General features: G+C 45.2%; 1 protein-coding gene across 2 annotated transcripts; it reads left to right on the forward strand.

The window, feature by feature from the left end:
• Nucleotides 1–10,532: 10,532 nt before the first annotated feature.
• AMER2 (APC membrane recruitment protein 2) lies at nucleotides 10,533–14,511 on the forward strand. Of its 2 annotated transcripts, none has more exons than XM_065675864.1 (2): nucleotides 10,533–12,424; nucleotides 12,629–14,511. In XM_065675864.1, exon 1 carries the CDS (start codon nucleotides 10,533–10,535, stop codon nucleotides 12,387–12,389), a length of 1,857 nt encoding a protein of 618 aa, XP_065531936.1. In that variant the 3' UTR covers nucleotides 12,390–12,424; nucleotides 12,629–14,511. The 2 variants fall into 2 exon arrangements, with proteins under 2 accessions (XP_065531936.1, XP_065531937.1); XM_065675865.1 differs by having other exon boundaries at nucleotides 10,533–11,352; nucleotides 11,527–14,511.
• Nucleotides 14,512–17,445: the final 2,934 nt, after the last annotated feature.

Consider the following 17,445-nt stretch of genomic DNA (forward strand, 5'->3'; position numbering starts at 1 on the left):
AAAAGGGTTCCTTTGTGTTTTCAGCACAGTGGTTGAATTTTATGGCATCGCTTTGTTATTCTTGCAGGGTTGGCTATGGACAAATACAAGACGACAATTTATATCCTAAGGCAAACTGGCTCTGATATGGTGCTACTCCTTTTCATTTTGCTTAATTGGGCTAACAGAAAAAGACAACAGCTGCAATGGTGGGAATGAAAAATGCCATTGCTTGTCCTGGTTTTGACAACAATCAGCCTGACAAGGGATTATCAATTGATCTGACATAAGTGTTAGTGAAGGATGCAGTTTGTTGTCTATTTATCCCCTTTACTATTGCACAGCTACAATTGCACTTCAAAAAACTAATATAAAGAATTGTTATGAGAGATAGTAAGCTCTTAGGTGTGTTTAAGTAAGACCAGAGTGTGAAAAGGAGAAGAATCTCTCTTAGAAAAATGCCTTGGGACTTCTGTGTGTTCAGGGAAGTACAAATGTATGCACGTGTGTGTCATGAAGTAAAAAGAATCACTGGCCATAGGCACATGCTTTTGAGGAAAAAAATAAGGTCATTTTCTGCAGCCTGTTTCTTCCAAGACTGCAGATCTGACAGTCACAGGGTGCTTCTTTCTGGCCTGGTAATCCACGAGTTCAGGCACAGCCCTGCAGCCACCTGTCAGCCTGTTTTTGTGAGGCTCCATGGAAAAACTCTGTGAAAAAGAGTGGATAATCTTGACGGTCCCATTTCATACATATGACATCCTTTGGACTGGCACATGGTTTTGCCATTGAGTTTTGCTGGGAGCAGGGTATGATATGCCCTGGACAGGAGACAAGAGAAATGGGCTTCCCTACCCAGCCAGTGACACCAAGCAAACCTGTGCTGCTGGTTTCCAGTTTGCTCACCCCTGGCCCCAGTCCAGCACTGTGGAGCTTGGTGGAAGCTTTGCAGTTGTCCTTGACAGAGGCTGAATTCAACTACTGTGTGTGGAAGTATCTGAGGAGAGCCCTCCAGGTCCCAAGGGGCTGGGGGATGCTCGCTGTGCATCCCAGGAACCCTTCCAGCCAACTCAAAGGGCCTAATCCTACATTTCTTACAAGCTCCTTGTGCAAATGGTGCTTCTCTGGAAACCTGTTTTGTCCGAGCAGGAAGAAGAGCAGGAGTAGAAGCCGCAGCCATTATTCCTTCTGGTTCTAATCTATTCTTAAACTGAACTGTACTCCTTGGATATTTTAGTAAAACTGTCATAAATCAACACCCACCACTTCATTTTTCTTAGTGATGAAAAAAAGAGAAAAGACAAAAGTGAAAAGCTGTCCTTTAGCTGACATTCAGTTGGAATTGATCGAGCGATCTGCTGTCAGAGCAACAGCTCTTGTCAAAAATAGCCCTCTGGAAAAAACCTCTGGTGTTATTTGGATCGCGGGTACCACACAATGCTCTGTAGTGAGAGCAGGGTGTCAGAGACCAATATTAAAGAGATCATTGAACGTGAGGCATTGGATATGAATTGTGTGCATCTCTACAAGCTACCGGCTTCCCTATGACTGCCTCCAACCAAAGAGGTCACTAATGTGTACCAAGGCATCATTTTTAGAAAGAACAAGCAGGGTCAGATTTATTTAGAAGCTCTCACAGCTCTGAGGAACTGATAGAACCGAAATCCAGGCTGCACTGAGCCTTTCTCATGGTGTAACTTTGACCTGAGTCCCAGTCCTGCAAACTTCCAACCATCTTAGTGACATCCCAGGTGCAAGAAATAGGCATCGCCACATGCACGTACATTCAGCAATGCACCCGCTTGCATTAGAGATGATGGAAAATGTTTTATTTCTGTGTAACAATGCTATCTCTAAATGGAAAAAATGCTGAAAAATGTTGGCTGATATTTTTGGTAAAGGGAGAAAATAACTTAAAATCCACGAATGCTGAAATATTTGGAGAAGGTCTGATTTGAGCAAACTTACATGTTTTTTTCTGAGTATTTAACTTGGGCTCAGAGCTTTTAGGGTAAGATTTACTTCATCCACTTACACTGACATGTGAAACAGCTCAAGTAAACTGCAGCCTAAGAATACCTGTCTTTTGCCACATTAGAGAGAGGGGATTTAAGCTCCCTAGCTGAGATGCAGCTGTTTACCCTGCAGCTGGTTAAAGCATGGGGAGATGAAACCCACCCTTTGGTTTGAAACAGATGGAAACCACTGGTTCCTACAGGTTTGCAAGGAATGGCCTAGTTTTTTATAGCATCTTACATTCAGCCCTTATGGAAGCTGCTGAGGCATACCCTGTTTAAAATGCAATATATATATATAGTGTCTATCTGATTAAGAGCAGCCCATATAGGAATAGTTGCAGTTTTGGGGCTTCTGAAAAAATCCCGACAGTGAATTCTGTCTTTAGTTTTGGAAACTTGTCATAATAAAAAGCACAATTATGTCTCTCTTCTCCTACCATGTTCCAAGGCCAAGGTTTAATCTAAAAGCTTTTCAGTAGCTCTCTCACAGCCTGTGTGTTTCACATGTGCTCCAGTGTCCTCTCTCTTTCACATATGGCCTCCAAGTCCTTTCACCTGAGCCCAAAGACATCCATGCACAACCAGGGGCTGGTTGCTGTATAGACAGTGAAATGAGGGGAGAGAAGGGAAGTGAGAAACAGCACACCTGAAATCAAACTAATAATGAATGAATTGGAGAAGTATTCTTATTTTAATAAAAAGGACAAGTAATATGATCACATCTATCTAGGTATCCTATCTAGGGAGGCTAAATCTTTAATTAAGGGCCTGATTCTGACTTCTACATCCATTAACAACAATCATTTCTGCTGAAGTCAATGGAAAGGACTGAGATAGTACAAGTGTGAGCAAAAACTCAGGCACCTCCAATGTGATGGAAGTGTTTTGAAGGCTTATCTCTTAGTGAAAATGTTAATCATCATCCGAAAATGATTCTCAACCATTTGAAAAACACATTCTGTCCCCCTATTCCCCACTGTCCCCCTAATCTGTTTACACTCTTGTTTGGGCTTTTAATTAAAGGTAGTGGAAAAGACCCATCCCTCTTATGGTACTACTGTCTGTCAGTCACAATTAGAAATATATATATAAAGAAAAGGTTATATTATGTCTGGGATATTGCATACATCCAAAGAAGAAAGTCAGTGGCTGTATATCCAAGCAAAATCCCACCATGTTTACAGGATTTGTTTCTAGCATTCCTCCTTTCAGTTCAGTATACGGAAGAAAATAAACTCTCCGCATTTCCAGTAATTACTGGGCAAGTAAATCTGGGATTGGGCTGGGCTAATTCTCAGACATTCTAGCTACAGTGTTACAGCAGGATTAGTCTGGAGGGTTTTGTTTTGTTTTTTAAAGCAGAAGGGTAGGGCACTAACATATTATTAATTAGGGGTAAATCTGTCCCTTGGGGGACTGCATGCACTGCCTGCATTTTTAATTCGTATTTAGCTTTAAGGCAGATGACAGATAGTTTCCCCCCTTTCAGTGTCTCAGTTGCTTCCTTATTTCCCTGTAATCCTTTTGTTTTGCATTGGGAAGATCTGCTGGGTAACACAGAGATTGTATGCAGACAATCAATTTTTTCAGTCTGTTGGCTGAAGTGGAAAATAACTCCATAATTTTATTCCAGGTTGAACTCGTGTTTTGCTTCACTTTTGGGGGGGATTATTGTTATTTTCCTATTTTGCTATTTTAAACAGCGAAACATAAGCCATTTACATGGAAAACTTGTATAAACAACAAAAAACCCTACAAAAATCTTCAGCGCAATATTGTAACTTCCTCCTTTCTCAGCCCAGGTTGTTCACTTGGTTTCACAAACCCCACGATTGGTTTGCTCAACCTGAACATCCTTTTCTTATTGAACTTTTTTCTGCCGTATAAAATTGCACCCAGAAGGGATTCTGGGCCCGCGTGACACTAATGAAAGAAAACCTCACAGTGGCCACAGGATTCCCTTCACATGCAAAGGTGTTGCTGACCTCCGCTGCAAGGATGTTATGTGTGAGAACAAGAAGTGAAGTCCTCACTAGCAGGTCTCTGGTCTAATACAGTCTTCCAGGCTGATGAAATGGGACTTCTTCCCATTTTGGGTAGGCTGGACCAGTGTTTAAATACGTGGCTATTTTTAGTTTCCTCCACAATTTTGCTGCAGAAGGACATGATCATTACCTGGTCAAGAATCTGTGGCTCAGCTCTCGTTTGGCGTCATTCCCTGCAGATTTAGAGGACATTTTGGTTACTTAAATTGCACAGTTCTGCAGTGGGCATTTCCAAATTCCATCAGTTTGTGGGGTTCAGACATAATTTTCTGAAAACAGACACCAGGTCTCTATTTTGAGAAACAGGTCTTGTTCTGCTCACTGTACACTTCCCAGCACTGCAGCTCTTCAGCCAGTAAGACAAAGTAATGACAGTTATAGTGTCACCCAGGAGACTGGAGATATACTTTACAGGGACATGCGCATCTCCCAGTCACGATAATCTTTGTTATCTGCACATTCCACTGATACCAGATATTCCCAGTGACGGTTTTTCGTGTGTTAATCAGGCAGTTTCTGGTGAGCATGAAGCCTGTGTGGAGATGACAGGCTGATAGAGTAAAGGAAACTCACTTTATTCCTCATCTTTTACTTGCCATTCGTTATTCTTTCTTCCATGTGTTGCCTTTTCCCTGAGACATCCCCAAGTTTGAGCTGCCTGAGAGTGAGCATCAGCCAGGATCTGGCCGCGATGAGCTGCACATTTATGCACTATGTACCTACAGCTGGGGAGAGTTTGGCTTGCAGAAAAGGATGTAGAAAATTGTCTGACCTGGGAAAACAGAGAGATGAATAACAAAGCAAACGGCCCCAGGGGGGTCCTAGCTGCTGCTGCATGGGCTGGAGAGGGAAGAAAGAAATACCCAGTATTAGAGGACATGGATCTGTGGGAGGCAAATGCAAACAAGTGGCAAATATTAGAAATCCAGATGCTTTTTCCCTGTACCTGTATGAGCAGAACCTTCCACTGTATGTGCGTTACATCAAGAAGGCTCATGCGGAAAATAAGAGGGATGCTTTAATCTCCCATTTCTTTTTGTGATTTTGGTTTTAGCTGTTCTCTTTTATTAGTCCTTCTGGTTCTGTAAGCATATCTTAAGGTATCAACATTACTTATGTCTTCCTTAATGAGCCCATTGATTTTGTAATCCAGTAAACAGCATCTCTTCCATTTCCTGATACTCTAATGCATTGAAGAATTTATCTGTGAAGTAGCTAACCATGTAAGAAGAAAATGCAGTGTTTGAAGTAACTTTTCAACAGTGGGCCCGTTTTCTCTGTGAAGCTGTTATTGCTCTGGGCCTCCCTGTACTTCAGTTTTAGACCCTGGCATGGTAATTATCTATAGCTTTTTAAAAGCCTGCTGACTTTCTCCCATCGCCAGCTGGGGTCCGGATGCATTGTGCCAGCCAATGTCTTGCAATTCACTTTCTGTAATTTAGATTCACTGCTTAGCTTTAGGAAGACCTACTAGTTTTATATTGATGTAGCATCTTTGAGCCCCATGAATTATATATACACTATAGTATATGCAATGGTAGAAACACAGAGAATGTAGAGAATGCTAACCAGAAATAAAACAAGACAAAAAAGGTGAAGAACTTCAGCAGAAAATGGGTAAACTGGATTAAAACTGAGCACATCCTAGGTATGATGTTGAGAGGGCTGCTCAGAAGTGAAGCATGAAGTGAAATTCCCTCAGGGATGTTTCAGACACCTCTGTCCTGTCACTCCGTGCTCAGTGCTCCCCTTCAGCCCATGAGGCAACCTCGAAACACCAAAAAACTCTGGGGTTTCTGTCAAAATGAGAGACAAGACGGTTTTAGCTGTCACTACCATCACTGATTCATACTTGGTGAATCCTAGGATTTGATTCAGTATTCATCTGTGCCATGCACTGTGGTCTCTGGGGGAACTGAGAGTGTCTGCCTGGTGTAATCACTGGGGAGAAGAAGGATGAGGCTGGCTTGTAATTATTGCTGCTGCTGTTTCACCTGATGGCTCCAGCTGCGGGACTGCCCCCATGGCTCCAGCACTCCATAAGAAGTGAGGCTGGGACAGGACTGTGGTGTCTGTGGGTTGCTGGAGAAGGCACCTTTGGCTGAAATGAAGCAGAACAGTGGCTTCCTGAGGATTGCAGCAGCACAGGGCAGTGGTAGAGCCAAAGCTGGGGGCAGGACCAGCAGTTTCTGACAGTAACCTTCAGCAAGCAGCCCAAAAGAAGCTGTAGGGTACGTCCAGGGAACCAGGAGACAATAGCCTTCACCTCAAAGTCTTAATTTCTATTAAAAAGTGTATATTTATAAAAGTATACCTACATATATTTTTATATATATAGGTATATATGTATTTTTATATGTTTTTTAACTTACTTTTTCCAAATGATTTTATTATATAGTATTTCTTGTCTATTTTTCTTCATTCATGTTCATTCTAAAGGTGAAAAAATCCACCTTTGAAAACATTTCTTCCACAAACCCTTTTTGGTATCTGCTTCAGCTGGAATATACCTGCTAACATGCCTGTGCTGTGCAGCTCAGCGTGGGATCTCTTCCACTGTTCCAGATGCCCCTCAGGCTAAGCCAGATCAGGGGGGATGCAGTAAAAGCAGCTCTCCCACCGCAGCTGCTCTGCTGTCTCTTGTCTGCAGGTCAAGAGCTCCCAGCTGACTGTGGAGTCTCTCTGAGCTTTTAGAGCTCCTCATTAGTTTCCACTTTGCAAGGTGTCGTCGGTCTTTCTTCCCCCTTGCTAGGAAGGAGTTATGACGTTTTTCACTGTCAGAAGCAGACTTCAATTCCAGACCTACACAGATGAAGGGAAGCCATAAAGAAATCCCTACCAGAACTCAGGGAGCCGAGTTTTAAGCCTCTGAGAAAACCCGTAAGTAGTAGGTATTGCTTACACAGGCTTTGCGTGAGCTTCCTCTAATGTAAAACCAGAAAGAATACAAAAGGACCATGTGGAAGAATGTCTCTGGCTCCATGTCATCCAGCTCCTCCCCATCCTCTTTCTGAAACCACGCTTGCTCACCTGGGGAGGCCATTCGCACAGCCGATCCCAGATCCCTTGATGTTTTTGCAAGAATGACATTTGCTTCCAGGGGAAATCCCAGACGAAAGCAGGGGGAACCAAGAGGGCAAGGGAACGCCACTGAACCCTCTGTGTGAAGTTCCCATCACACATGAGGATGTGGGCATAACAGGTGTGGCAGAGAACATTTTCTTCCAGCCTCTTTGACCATACAACATTTGGGTGTCCAAACATCCCTAGATGTAAGAGCTATTTTTCATGAATATAACCACCTTTCAGCATTACTCTTCTTCAGTTACAAGTTGATGATTTTTCAGTCTAAGCTTTTGCTGTTGACAAAGCGTGCCATGAGCTCATAGATGTGTTCAGGTTAAAACAAAATAATCCAAAAGAAAATAAAAAAAAATGGGAATATGTCAGTTGTCACTTTGTAAGTTCAATGCTTTAACATTTCATTTTAGACTGACAACTCATTTCCAGAGGTACTTCAAGGTTATCTAAATTATCTTTTTAAATGTGCAAAAAGGATTGAAACCAAATGTGTCGGGGAAAAAATCAATTTGTCACAACATTTTTAAATAGTAATTTCAGGTTGACCTCAAGTCACTTTTCTCTATTAATACTTCGATTTTAAATTGAGTGATAAGCTGAAAGTCCACCCTGTCCATCATGTCTGCAGATATTCATACAACAAAGAGCGCACAGTAACTTGGCTGTTCCATACAGCTGTGAAGCATTAAGTCATCTGTCCTCTGCCTTTTGTATCCCTGCATCTCTTTCCTTTAGATTCAGTGCTTGTAAGAAGAACTAGTGAAATACAAAGGATTGCTGAAATGTAGCAAAACAGCAGTATGGAAGTGCAGAAATTGTTAAGTTCAGCCATGTGTCCAAGCCTTACTTTTTAGCATTTTTTTCCCACTTTTTCCCAAGATACAGGACCAGGTTTTGTTCTTTCAAATTTCCAAAGGAAAAGGCTCTGTGTATTTGCATTTGCATAAGAGCAATTGGTATTTTCTCTTTTTTTACCACATTTCCTTCATCTGCCTAAAGAGCACAAATATTACCAAGTGATGGGGGAGCTCATGGCGTACCACAACTGATGGAGGCACGGTCAAGGTGAGCAACCTAGATCTACATCTCTTGATTCTGCTCTGAGATCCAGTCTCTATGGCTTGTGGGTGCTGGGTATGCTTATAAACTGTGCTCTATGCGTATAAATGTAACTCTATATGTATAAATGTAACTCTATACGTATAAAAACTCTATACGTATAAACGTAACTCACTACTCCTCCAGCCAAAATCTTGGTTTCTGTCTCATCTGTCCTTTCCTGTGTCTCTTGCAGAAGGCAGGAGAGACCTGTACGTTGAATGATGTGCTCTTATTGCTCTTATTGAAAGCTTCTAATTCTGAATGCAAATAGCACTTTTTATACATGAACAGAAAAAGGACTAAATTCACTGGATAAATTATTCACAACAGATAATTCAACCTGCTCTCGTGGGAGATTGCAATGAATGTCTGATGATGTTAACCCTCCCCCAACTAATTCTTCCAAGTCAATGGCAAAACCTTTTACTGACTTCAAAGGGAGCAGAACCTAGCCCCAAGCCAGAGGGCCCACACAGGAGATACCTTTTGTGGTTCCCACTTGCATTTAGAGCTAAAACCCAGACAAGTGTTTGTGTTTTGAGGAGCCTGGACTAATGCGGTGTAGCAAAGGCGGGCTGCCAGGGCACACGCATTATCACAGCTCCAGCTGAAAGCAGGTCTGCTCTGCAGCCGTGGAGCAGAGCACTGCCTCCGAGCCGAAATAACCCGGCCTCAAGAGAGAGCCACAGTGAAGGTGGTGTTTAGCAAGTTTGGAGCTTAGGGCAGGTTAATTCGGCCAGGTTTATCTAGTTTTGAGAACAGGAGACTTAGGAACAACCTCATTGCTCCCCACAGCTTCCAGAGGAGGGGAGGTCAAGAGGGAGGTGCTGAGCTCTTCTCCCTGGTATTCAGTGACAGGACATGTAGGAAAAGTGCAAAGCTGCACCAGGGAAGGTTTAGTGCCTGTGCTGCTGACTGCCATCCCTGATGGCAGTGCACTATGGGCATGGTTTGGGTGCCATGACTGCGCACAGTGCATGCAGGGTCTGGGGAAAGGCTGGTGTGGGTGCTGCTGCTGTGCTCCCCCTCCATGGCAGGGAAGACATAGAATCATAAAATCACGGAATCAGCTAGGTTGGAAAATACCTTTAAGATCATCAAGTCCAACCGTTATTCCAGCACTGCAAAGACCACCACTGAACTGTACCACTGAGGGCCTCATCTACATGTGTTTTGAACACTTCCAGGGACGGTGATTCCACCACTTCCCTCGGCATCCTGTCCCAGTGCCTGAGCACCCTTTCTGTGAAGAAATTTTTCCTAATATACTGTCTATACCTCCCTTGGCGCATCTTGAGGCCATTACCTCTTGTCCTATCACTTGTTACTTGGGGGCAGAGATCAACTGCCACCTCACTACAGCCTCCTTTCGGGTAGTTGTAGAGAGCAATAGGTCCCCCCTGAGCCTCCTTTCCTCCAGACTAAACAACCCCAGTTCCCTCAGCCGCTCCTCATCACACTTGTGCTCCAGACCCTTCACCAGCTTCATTGCCCTTCTCTGGACGTGCTCCAGCACCTCAATGTCTCTCTCGCAGTGAGGAACCGAGAACTAAACACAGATCTGAGATGAGGCCTCACCAGTGCCAAGTACAGGGATGATCACTGCCCTGGTCCTGCTGCCGCACTGTTGCTGACACATGCCAGGATGCCGTTGGCTTACTTGGCTACCTGGTGCCATCCCGGTGAGGCGGGACAGAGAGAAGCAAGGTGTGGGGAGGGTGAAGGTGTCATCCTTTGCCTCTGCCCCTGGGGGTGTGTACCCTCCGGGGTCGGTGCGGGTGCCCCTGCCATGTGGTGCATTGGCACCTGCACACCGCGTGCCCCCCGTCCTCCACTGCCTCCCGCTTTCTCTGGGCGCTACTGGCGCTTCGCTTCGCACCGCACCGCATCGCACCGCACCGCATCGCACCGCACCGCATCGCCCGGTGCCCTGCGCGGAGCCCTCCCCGCGCACCTGAGAGGGGAGGCAGCGGCGGCCGGGCTGCAGCGGGGCGTCCCCCGGCGCCGAGCGGAGGCCGTGCCCGCTTGGGGCGGGCGGAGCGGCGGCGGGGGCTCGGTTATGTAAGGCCTGCGGGCGGGCGGCGGCGGGGCGCTGCGGCGGAGCAGGTTGGTCCGCGGTGGGCGCCGGCGGCCTGGCGCAGGCCCGCGGCGGAGGGAGAGCGGCTTATCCACATCCACCCCTCCTCCGGGTTGCCATGGAGACGGGCGGGCGGCGGCGGCGGCGGCGGCGGGGCTGTCAGTGAGGGATCGCACCGGGCACCGGGGCGGCGGCGCAGGGGAGGCCGCGGCGGCGGCGGCGGCGGCAGACATGGACTCGCAGTGCGACTGTGCCGAGCCTCCGGCCGCCGAGCAGCCGTCGGGGAGGATTAACAAAACCGCCTTCAAACTGTTCAAGAGGAGGAAGTCCGGGGGCACCATGCCGAGCATCTTCGGGGTGAGGAGCAAAGGCGGGGAGGGGAAGGGCGCCGGCAAAGCGGGCATGGTGCGGAGCCGGACGCACGACGGCTTGGCCGACGCCGTGCTGGAGAGCGGCAAGAAGGAGGAACCGGGCGGCGGCGACCCGCAGAGCCGGGAGCCGCCGAGCCGGCCGGGCGGCAGTGTCGGCGTGTCCGCCGGCAGCTCGGTGGCCAAGTCGCACAGCTTCTTCTCCCTGCTGCGGAAGAACGGCAGGCCGGAGAACGGCAAGGCAGAGAGCGCAGAGCAGCGGGCAGGCGGCAGACAAAAGAAGGGGCTGAAAGGCATCTTCAGCAGCATGCGGTGGCACAGAAAGGACAAAAATGGCAAGGAGGAGAGGGGGGAAACCTCGGAGATCCAGTCCGGCCTTATTATGCCGGGGTCTCTGACTGCCAGCCTGGAGTGCATCAAAGAGGAGACGCCGAAACCTTTGTCTGAAACTCCGGGCAGCGCAGGAGACGCGGGGCTGGACGCGCCGCGGGAAAAGCGCAGCGGGGAGGCACTCGCCGCGGCCCAGGAGGAGGCCGGGGCGGGCGGTGGGGAGCCGCGGGACAGCAGCCCCCCGGCCCGGGAGGACCCGGCCGCTGCTGGAAGGCGACCCGAGGAGCTCTGCCACGAGCGACCGGACCCGGGCGCCGGAGAGGTTGGGACTGCGAAGGATGCGGCCATAACAGGTGACATTCCAATAACGACTATCCCCCCTGTTGCACCTCACTGTGATAGCGGTCAAGAGACGGCAGCCGCCCCTGACCCTTCCTCTGTTGATCCACCCTCAGAGCAATCGATTGATCGTATTTGTTTGATGTTTGCTGACGTGACTTCACTGAAAAGCTTTGACTCTCTTACAGGCTGCGGAGATATTATTGCGGACCATGAGGAGGATGTGGGCAGCGGGAGTGGCGGCTGCGAGAAGAGCACCCCCGGGGCTGGCAAGCTGGGTGCCTCCAAGAAGCACCCGACCATGGTGACCTACCAGGGAGGAGGGGAGGAGATGGCCAGCCCAGACCAGGTGGATGACACCTGCCTGCAGGAGTTCTGGGACATGCTGTCACAGACAGAGGAGACCCCAACAGGAGGTGGAGGAGGGACAAAGAAACCCGAGGGGCTGAAGGAGAGCCGAGGTGCTGAGGGGGCCCAGAGCAGGGCAGTGGGGAAACGTGGTGGCCTCCACCAGATCCCTATTCACCTCAACCATAAAGAGGAGCAGAAGCGCAGGGAGAAGGAGCAGCACGAAGGTGTCCCAAACAGCGATGAGGGCTACTGGGATTCCACCACCCCTGGTCCTGAGGAAGACAGTTCCACAAGCATCCAGAAGGAGACTATCCCCAGGGACAGCTACAGTGGGGATGCTCTCTATGACCTCTATACTGAGCCGGATGAGAACCCACCAGCAGCGCCTACAGTGGAAGAGGTCACCTGTGCGCCACGCTCCAAGCCTGTGTCTCCAATAACAACCACACTGAGAACGCCCTCAAGCACAGTGAAGGACTCCAAGATACCCATCAGCATTAAACACCTTTCATCGCATTCTGCCAGCCATGGAGCAGATGCCAGTAACAGTCATCACGTCGCACACCATCACCTGGCCAAAAGTGAGATGCACAGAACAAAAATCCCTGTCTCTAAAGTACTGGTACGGCGGGTCAGTAACAGGGGCTTAGCAGGGACAACAGTGAAAGCTGCCACGTACCATGACAGTGCCAAAAAGTAGTTGAATAAGAGGTGGAAACAAAGATGGACAGCAAGGTGGGTGTGTGAAAGTCTGTGTAGGAGACCACAGATAATGAATTAGTTTTGCATCACCTTGGAGAAAGGCACCTAAAAGGCTTACTTCACTGTACCCTACGGGCCTGCACTTCTGAATCCCTTCTTATGAGACTGTATGGCTGAGTATAAAAAGTCGACTTCTTTTTGAGCACTTTTTTTTACATTTGTATCTTTTTTCTGCAGCACTAAACACTGGGGAGGTTCATTTTTACATGCCTTTTTGGAAGCAGGACTTGGATTATGAGCCTAATCCTTCCTCACGCAAAGCAGTGCCATGAGTTCTTCAAGGGTACGGTTACAAAAGGAGCGACACGACAGGTTCTCCAATACACTTATCTTTTAAACGTTTCTGGGGGAGGAGTGGAAGGTGGGTGCCTGGCTCCTGAAATTACGTTTGTTCTACAAGATGTTGGAAAAAATGCCAAGCAGAAAACCAGCCACCCTAACAGGTATTTTACCTGCTGTAGGAAGGAGAGCACTGCTCAGCAGCAGACTTGATTGACTTGTGTGCAGTAGATAACTAAAGGAGTTAAGTGGACTTGTCTAACAGGAAGCACATTTTTGTTCGTCTGTCTGTCTGGTTGGTTTTGATCTGGTCTAATGTAAATGGGTAACAGAGACACCTGACATAGGTTCAGATGTTTACATCGACACTTGTCCAATAACACATACAATCAGGTTCAGGGAAACATTTTACTAAATGCCAATATATACACACTGTTCACATTTATACCGTAACTTGCTCGCCGTGTGTAAATATATACATATTTTAGCAGATTTACTCAATGCTACAGATTTTTATATTGAAAAAATCACCTGTCTGTATTATCTAGAGTTTAAGCAAGAGCTAGTTTTTATAGGTAGACAACTTTACAGTTCTAAAATGATAGAACTTTGTGTAAGTACCTTAAATTAGAACAAAACTCTGTTTTGTATGGGCTCATACATCCCCAGATAAGTAAATCTGAAGTGCTGATTTTATTCCAGTGGCACATTCCATGGGTCAGAACTGAGGTTCTGCCAACACTGCCACTGCAAACCTCTATTTTCAGGGGTTTGGACAAAGTTGCTCTGGGCTTAAACCTTACAGAGAAGGAACCCAGGAGAGAAACATGTTTTTTAATTATTATTTTTTAAAATATATAAAATTAGTTTTTGACTATTTAAAGAAAGTTTGGGTTCTCGTTGTTTTTTTTTATTTTCATTCTTAATAATGTCAGAATAATTTTACTTTAAGAGAGAAAAAGAAATATGGTAAGCTAGTGACACATAAAATGGTCTGATGAGCTTGGATCTTATGAGATATGTATTAATGGCCAGGACATTTTTGAGTAGTGGCTACTGTACATGGGCATTGACAGCATGTCAAAGAAATTTATTAAGGTTTTAATGTGCCTGAGGACATATTTTTATGATACACTGAAAAAGCTCCAAAATCACTGAAGTCTAAAGGTAAATATTATGTATTTACAAAATATTTTGATATGAGTATTTAATCATCAGACCACAGTTAATATAAAATATATGGTCCAGTGTATCTGAAAAATAATATACATTTTTAAAATATACATGTCTATATTATGCAGAGAATCCTAAATTCACATAATTGAAGCTAATGGGTCTGATCTTACATAGCAGTTGGTTTTATTGTCTTTTAAATGGAAAGAAAAAAAAGGAAAATAAATATACAGAATATAAATTTGAAGGATATTAAGGTTAAAGATAAACCATAAAAAGCTAGAAAATACCATAATAAGGACTGTATATATGTATATGTGTGGTTCACTGGGGAAATGACCTTCTAGTCACTAGGGTAAAATTGGCAAAAATTGGTAAAGTTCTAAAATGATTGCACGATTTAATACCGAGCTGCAACGCCCCACTGAATTGGGTAAAAGTGCTTTCCTGATCAGTCCCTGTTTTCATGGTTTGAGTAAGAACCTTAATACACTTCAAAGAAGGTTATTTTATATGTTTTCTTTCTAACGTGTATGTGTGTGGTTTTCTATATGCCTACTCACACAGGTGTGTTGTACATATGCATGTGTAGTCAGGATGCACCTCCTCCTGGGTTACGTGCAGTGGGGTGAAGGCACACGCACACCTGCGCACACCACACTCGTGAACACAGCCACTCATGCGTGCTCTCGCACACAGGCTGAGTGCATGTGCTATGGATCTGTCTCCAGACATGCTGGCAGTGATTTGCTTTGCCTGAGAAAGGGATTTGCATTTGGCCTGACTCTGCTTGTGCATTTTAGAAAGTTAAAGCTGAAATAACCTCATAAGGATGAAAGTACAGAACATGGAATATTATCCTGGTCCTTAGCCCTAAAGCTAACATTGCATTTTCTGTTTGTTTGTTTTCATTTGACTGTAAGGGACACATCTTTCCTTGCATGACAACTCTGCAGAAAAATCACAATTCCCCATTTTGTTGTGTTGGGCAGAGAGATTTTACAGGGTACTGGAAGTTGAGAGGGAGGGAGGATGTGGTGAGCTTGGGGTGGTACCATAGAAACTGGAAGCACTGAGTACAGGTAGTAGGAGTGGCGCATCTTCAAAACCACTAGAAGATACCAGCTACCATCTCTACAGGACCTGTGTATGGCAAATTATTTATCATCAGCATTTTGTTTGCATTGTGGCATGTCTGTATTGAGAAACCAATAGAGTGACACTAGACTAGCTTCCTCTCACGTAATGACTAGCATGAATCCTCATTAAAATGCTTTGGCTTCCCCCTCATTTTTCTCTCTCCTTTTGTTTTCTGCCCCATTTTCCCTCTGTCCTCTGCATGCTGGTGGACAGCTTCCTCCTCTGTGTGGTGTGGAGCGGAGTGGGGAGCCCTGGGCTGGCTGGGAGCGCAGGATGGGAGGGCGGCTGTGATGCTTGCCCAAGCCAGGTGCTCCCCAGCCCCACTCCCAAGCTTTCTATGGCATACCCAGTGTAAGTACACTTTGCAGATCTCTTGGCGGTTCATTCGGCTGCTTGCTATGTACATATTTTAAGGACAATCATATCCTTAAAAGGAAAATGGGAAAGTAGCTTGTAGTAGGGCGTCAGTGTTATGAATCACTGCGACATACTGACGTTGATTCAGGGTAATGGTTGTGTGAGAGTAAAAATACAATTTAATGCTCAAATTAACTTTGTATGTATAAAACTCACTTTTGTCTTTAAGCCATCTATGTTTTTTATTTCAAAAGGAGATAGAAAATTTAATATTTACTAGGTCTTAGAATTTTCATACAAATATATTTGTATAGCTCCACACAATGCCTAAAACAATCATTGGGAGGAGGTTCAAAGGCTTCCTTTAGAGCTATATTTAATTCCTGAAAGATTCCTGCAAAATACTGTGAGATGCCTAAGAACAAACAGTTAATGGCTTGCTGGATTTAAAGGCTGAAACATAAAGAGGTGATAGTCCTGAGGCATTCTGTGGTTGTTTGCATTCCTATTTATGTTATCTGTTCAAGCGTATATTTTCCTTGGCTTTGGTAGGTATCAAGGTAGAAATGGTGTTCTGAGTCCCAAAGATAACATACCCAATGCTGTTGTTGTTTTGATTCTCTTAAAGAATAATTTTCTTTGTTTTATTTGTTATTTTGTGGTCTTGATGCTTTGTAATTATCAGCTTGTATGTCATTGATAAAGGATTTTATAGATCAGGACTTGGCATTTAGTTACGTGTACTCTTTGCACTTTCAGGTCACTACTGGTAAATTTTGTATGTTTTTAGGATTTTTTTCTATCTATTGCATAGTAGTTTATAGCTATCTACAGTAATTTCAGTGGTATACATTCCTTTCCTATATATCAGCACAAAAGATTTCCTTTCGGTTGCATGAAGTGATGTTTTTGTGGACTTCTTTTGTCATAATAGGAATTAAGTTTCCTGTACTGTATGTGTGGCCTGCGACAGACGTAAAGTGTCTTATTTTCCCTGTGGTGCATATGCATTTTGCTCTTGCCAGTAATAGGACTCAAACACACGTAGTAGCTTTCAGAAGAAATTCCATGACTAGGATAAGAACACCCTATGTTCAGTCTTATTCCATCAATCACCAGCATTCCCTTCATCCACTGTGAATATCCTCACCACCATTCAGGGTAGTAGAGGACTGAGTTTTAAAATTACATGCATAGATGTACACTATGAAAATTAATTCACTGATTATTTTTTAATGACTCTAACTGAATTATTTATCTAAGCTAAGCGAATATTGCACCAAAGTCTTCAAAATGTCTGATACAGATGGCATTTTCAGTAAGATGCTATAAGTGCAGATGAGCCAAATTAACAGGCTTTGCTTAGCAAAGCAAAATCTTGTTGTTTCTCAAATTTGTAGTACTGAGCCTGCAGATCAAAGGGAACCATTGATTCTGCTACATGCCCATACTCTGGGTTGGTTTTTTTTTCCCTGCTCTAATGGACTACTTTCAGAAAAGGCTTTTCAGCAAGATAATGGAATGAAAGAGACAGTTCACAGTAACAATAGCCACTTGCAAGGCAGATGGTTATCTAACAGCCACAATGGGGGACTCTAAGCAAGGTGGCCTGAAAATGTGTGTTCATAGTTATTGATATGAAAGGCTGAGGCTTCTGTCTTGGAAAAACGAATTGACACTGACTTAGACATGCTGCAGAGATGAGTCTTGGCAGAGTTTACATGTGACAGCTTCTGCTGGGTTGGGGGTTTTTGTTTTGTCTTTTCCCTCTTTTGTTGTTTTTTGCCTTTGCTTTGTTGACGTTCTCCTCATGATGATATAACCCCACGTGTCTGAGCAGAATTGCACAACAACTGACCCTTCTGAGAGCCAATGCTGAGAATACACTGTCAGTTGTCTTCAGCGGCCTGGGACTGGTTCCCACTGACCATCCCTCTCTTCCATTGAGGGGCTGGATTTCCTTGTCATGAGTCCCGGTGCTGTTCACTGTGAGTGGGAGGCATCTGAATCTGCCTTGCTGTTTGTGTTCATGGGACAGTTTAATT

Source organism: Lathamus discolor, chromosome 4 (assembly GCF_037157495.1).
Source record: "Lathamus discolor isolate bLatDis1 chromosome 4, bLatDis1.hap1, whole genome shotgun sequence".
In the NCBI taxonomy this organism is placed as follows: Eukaryota; Metazoa; Chordata; class Aves; order Psittaciformes; family Psittacidae; genus Lathamus; species Lathamus discolor.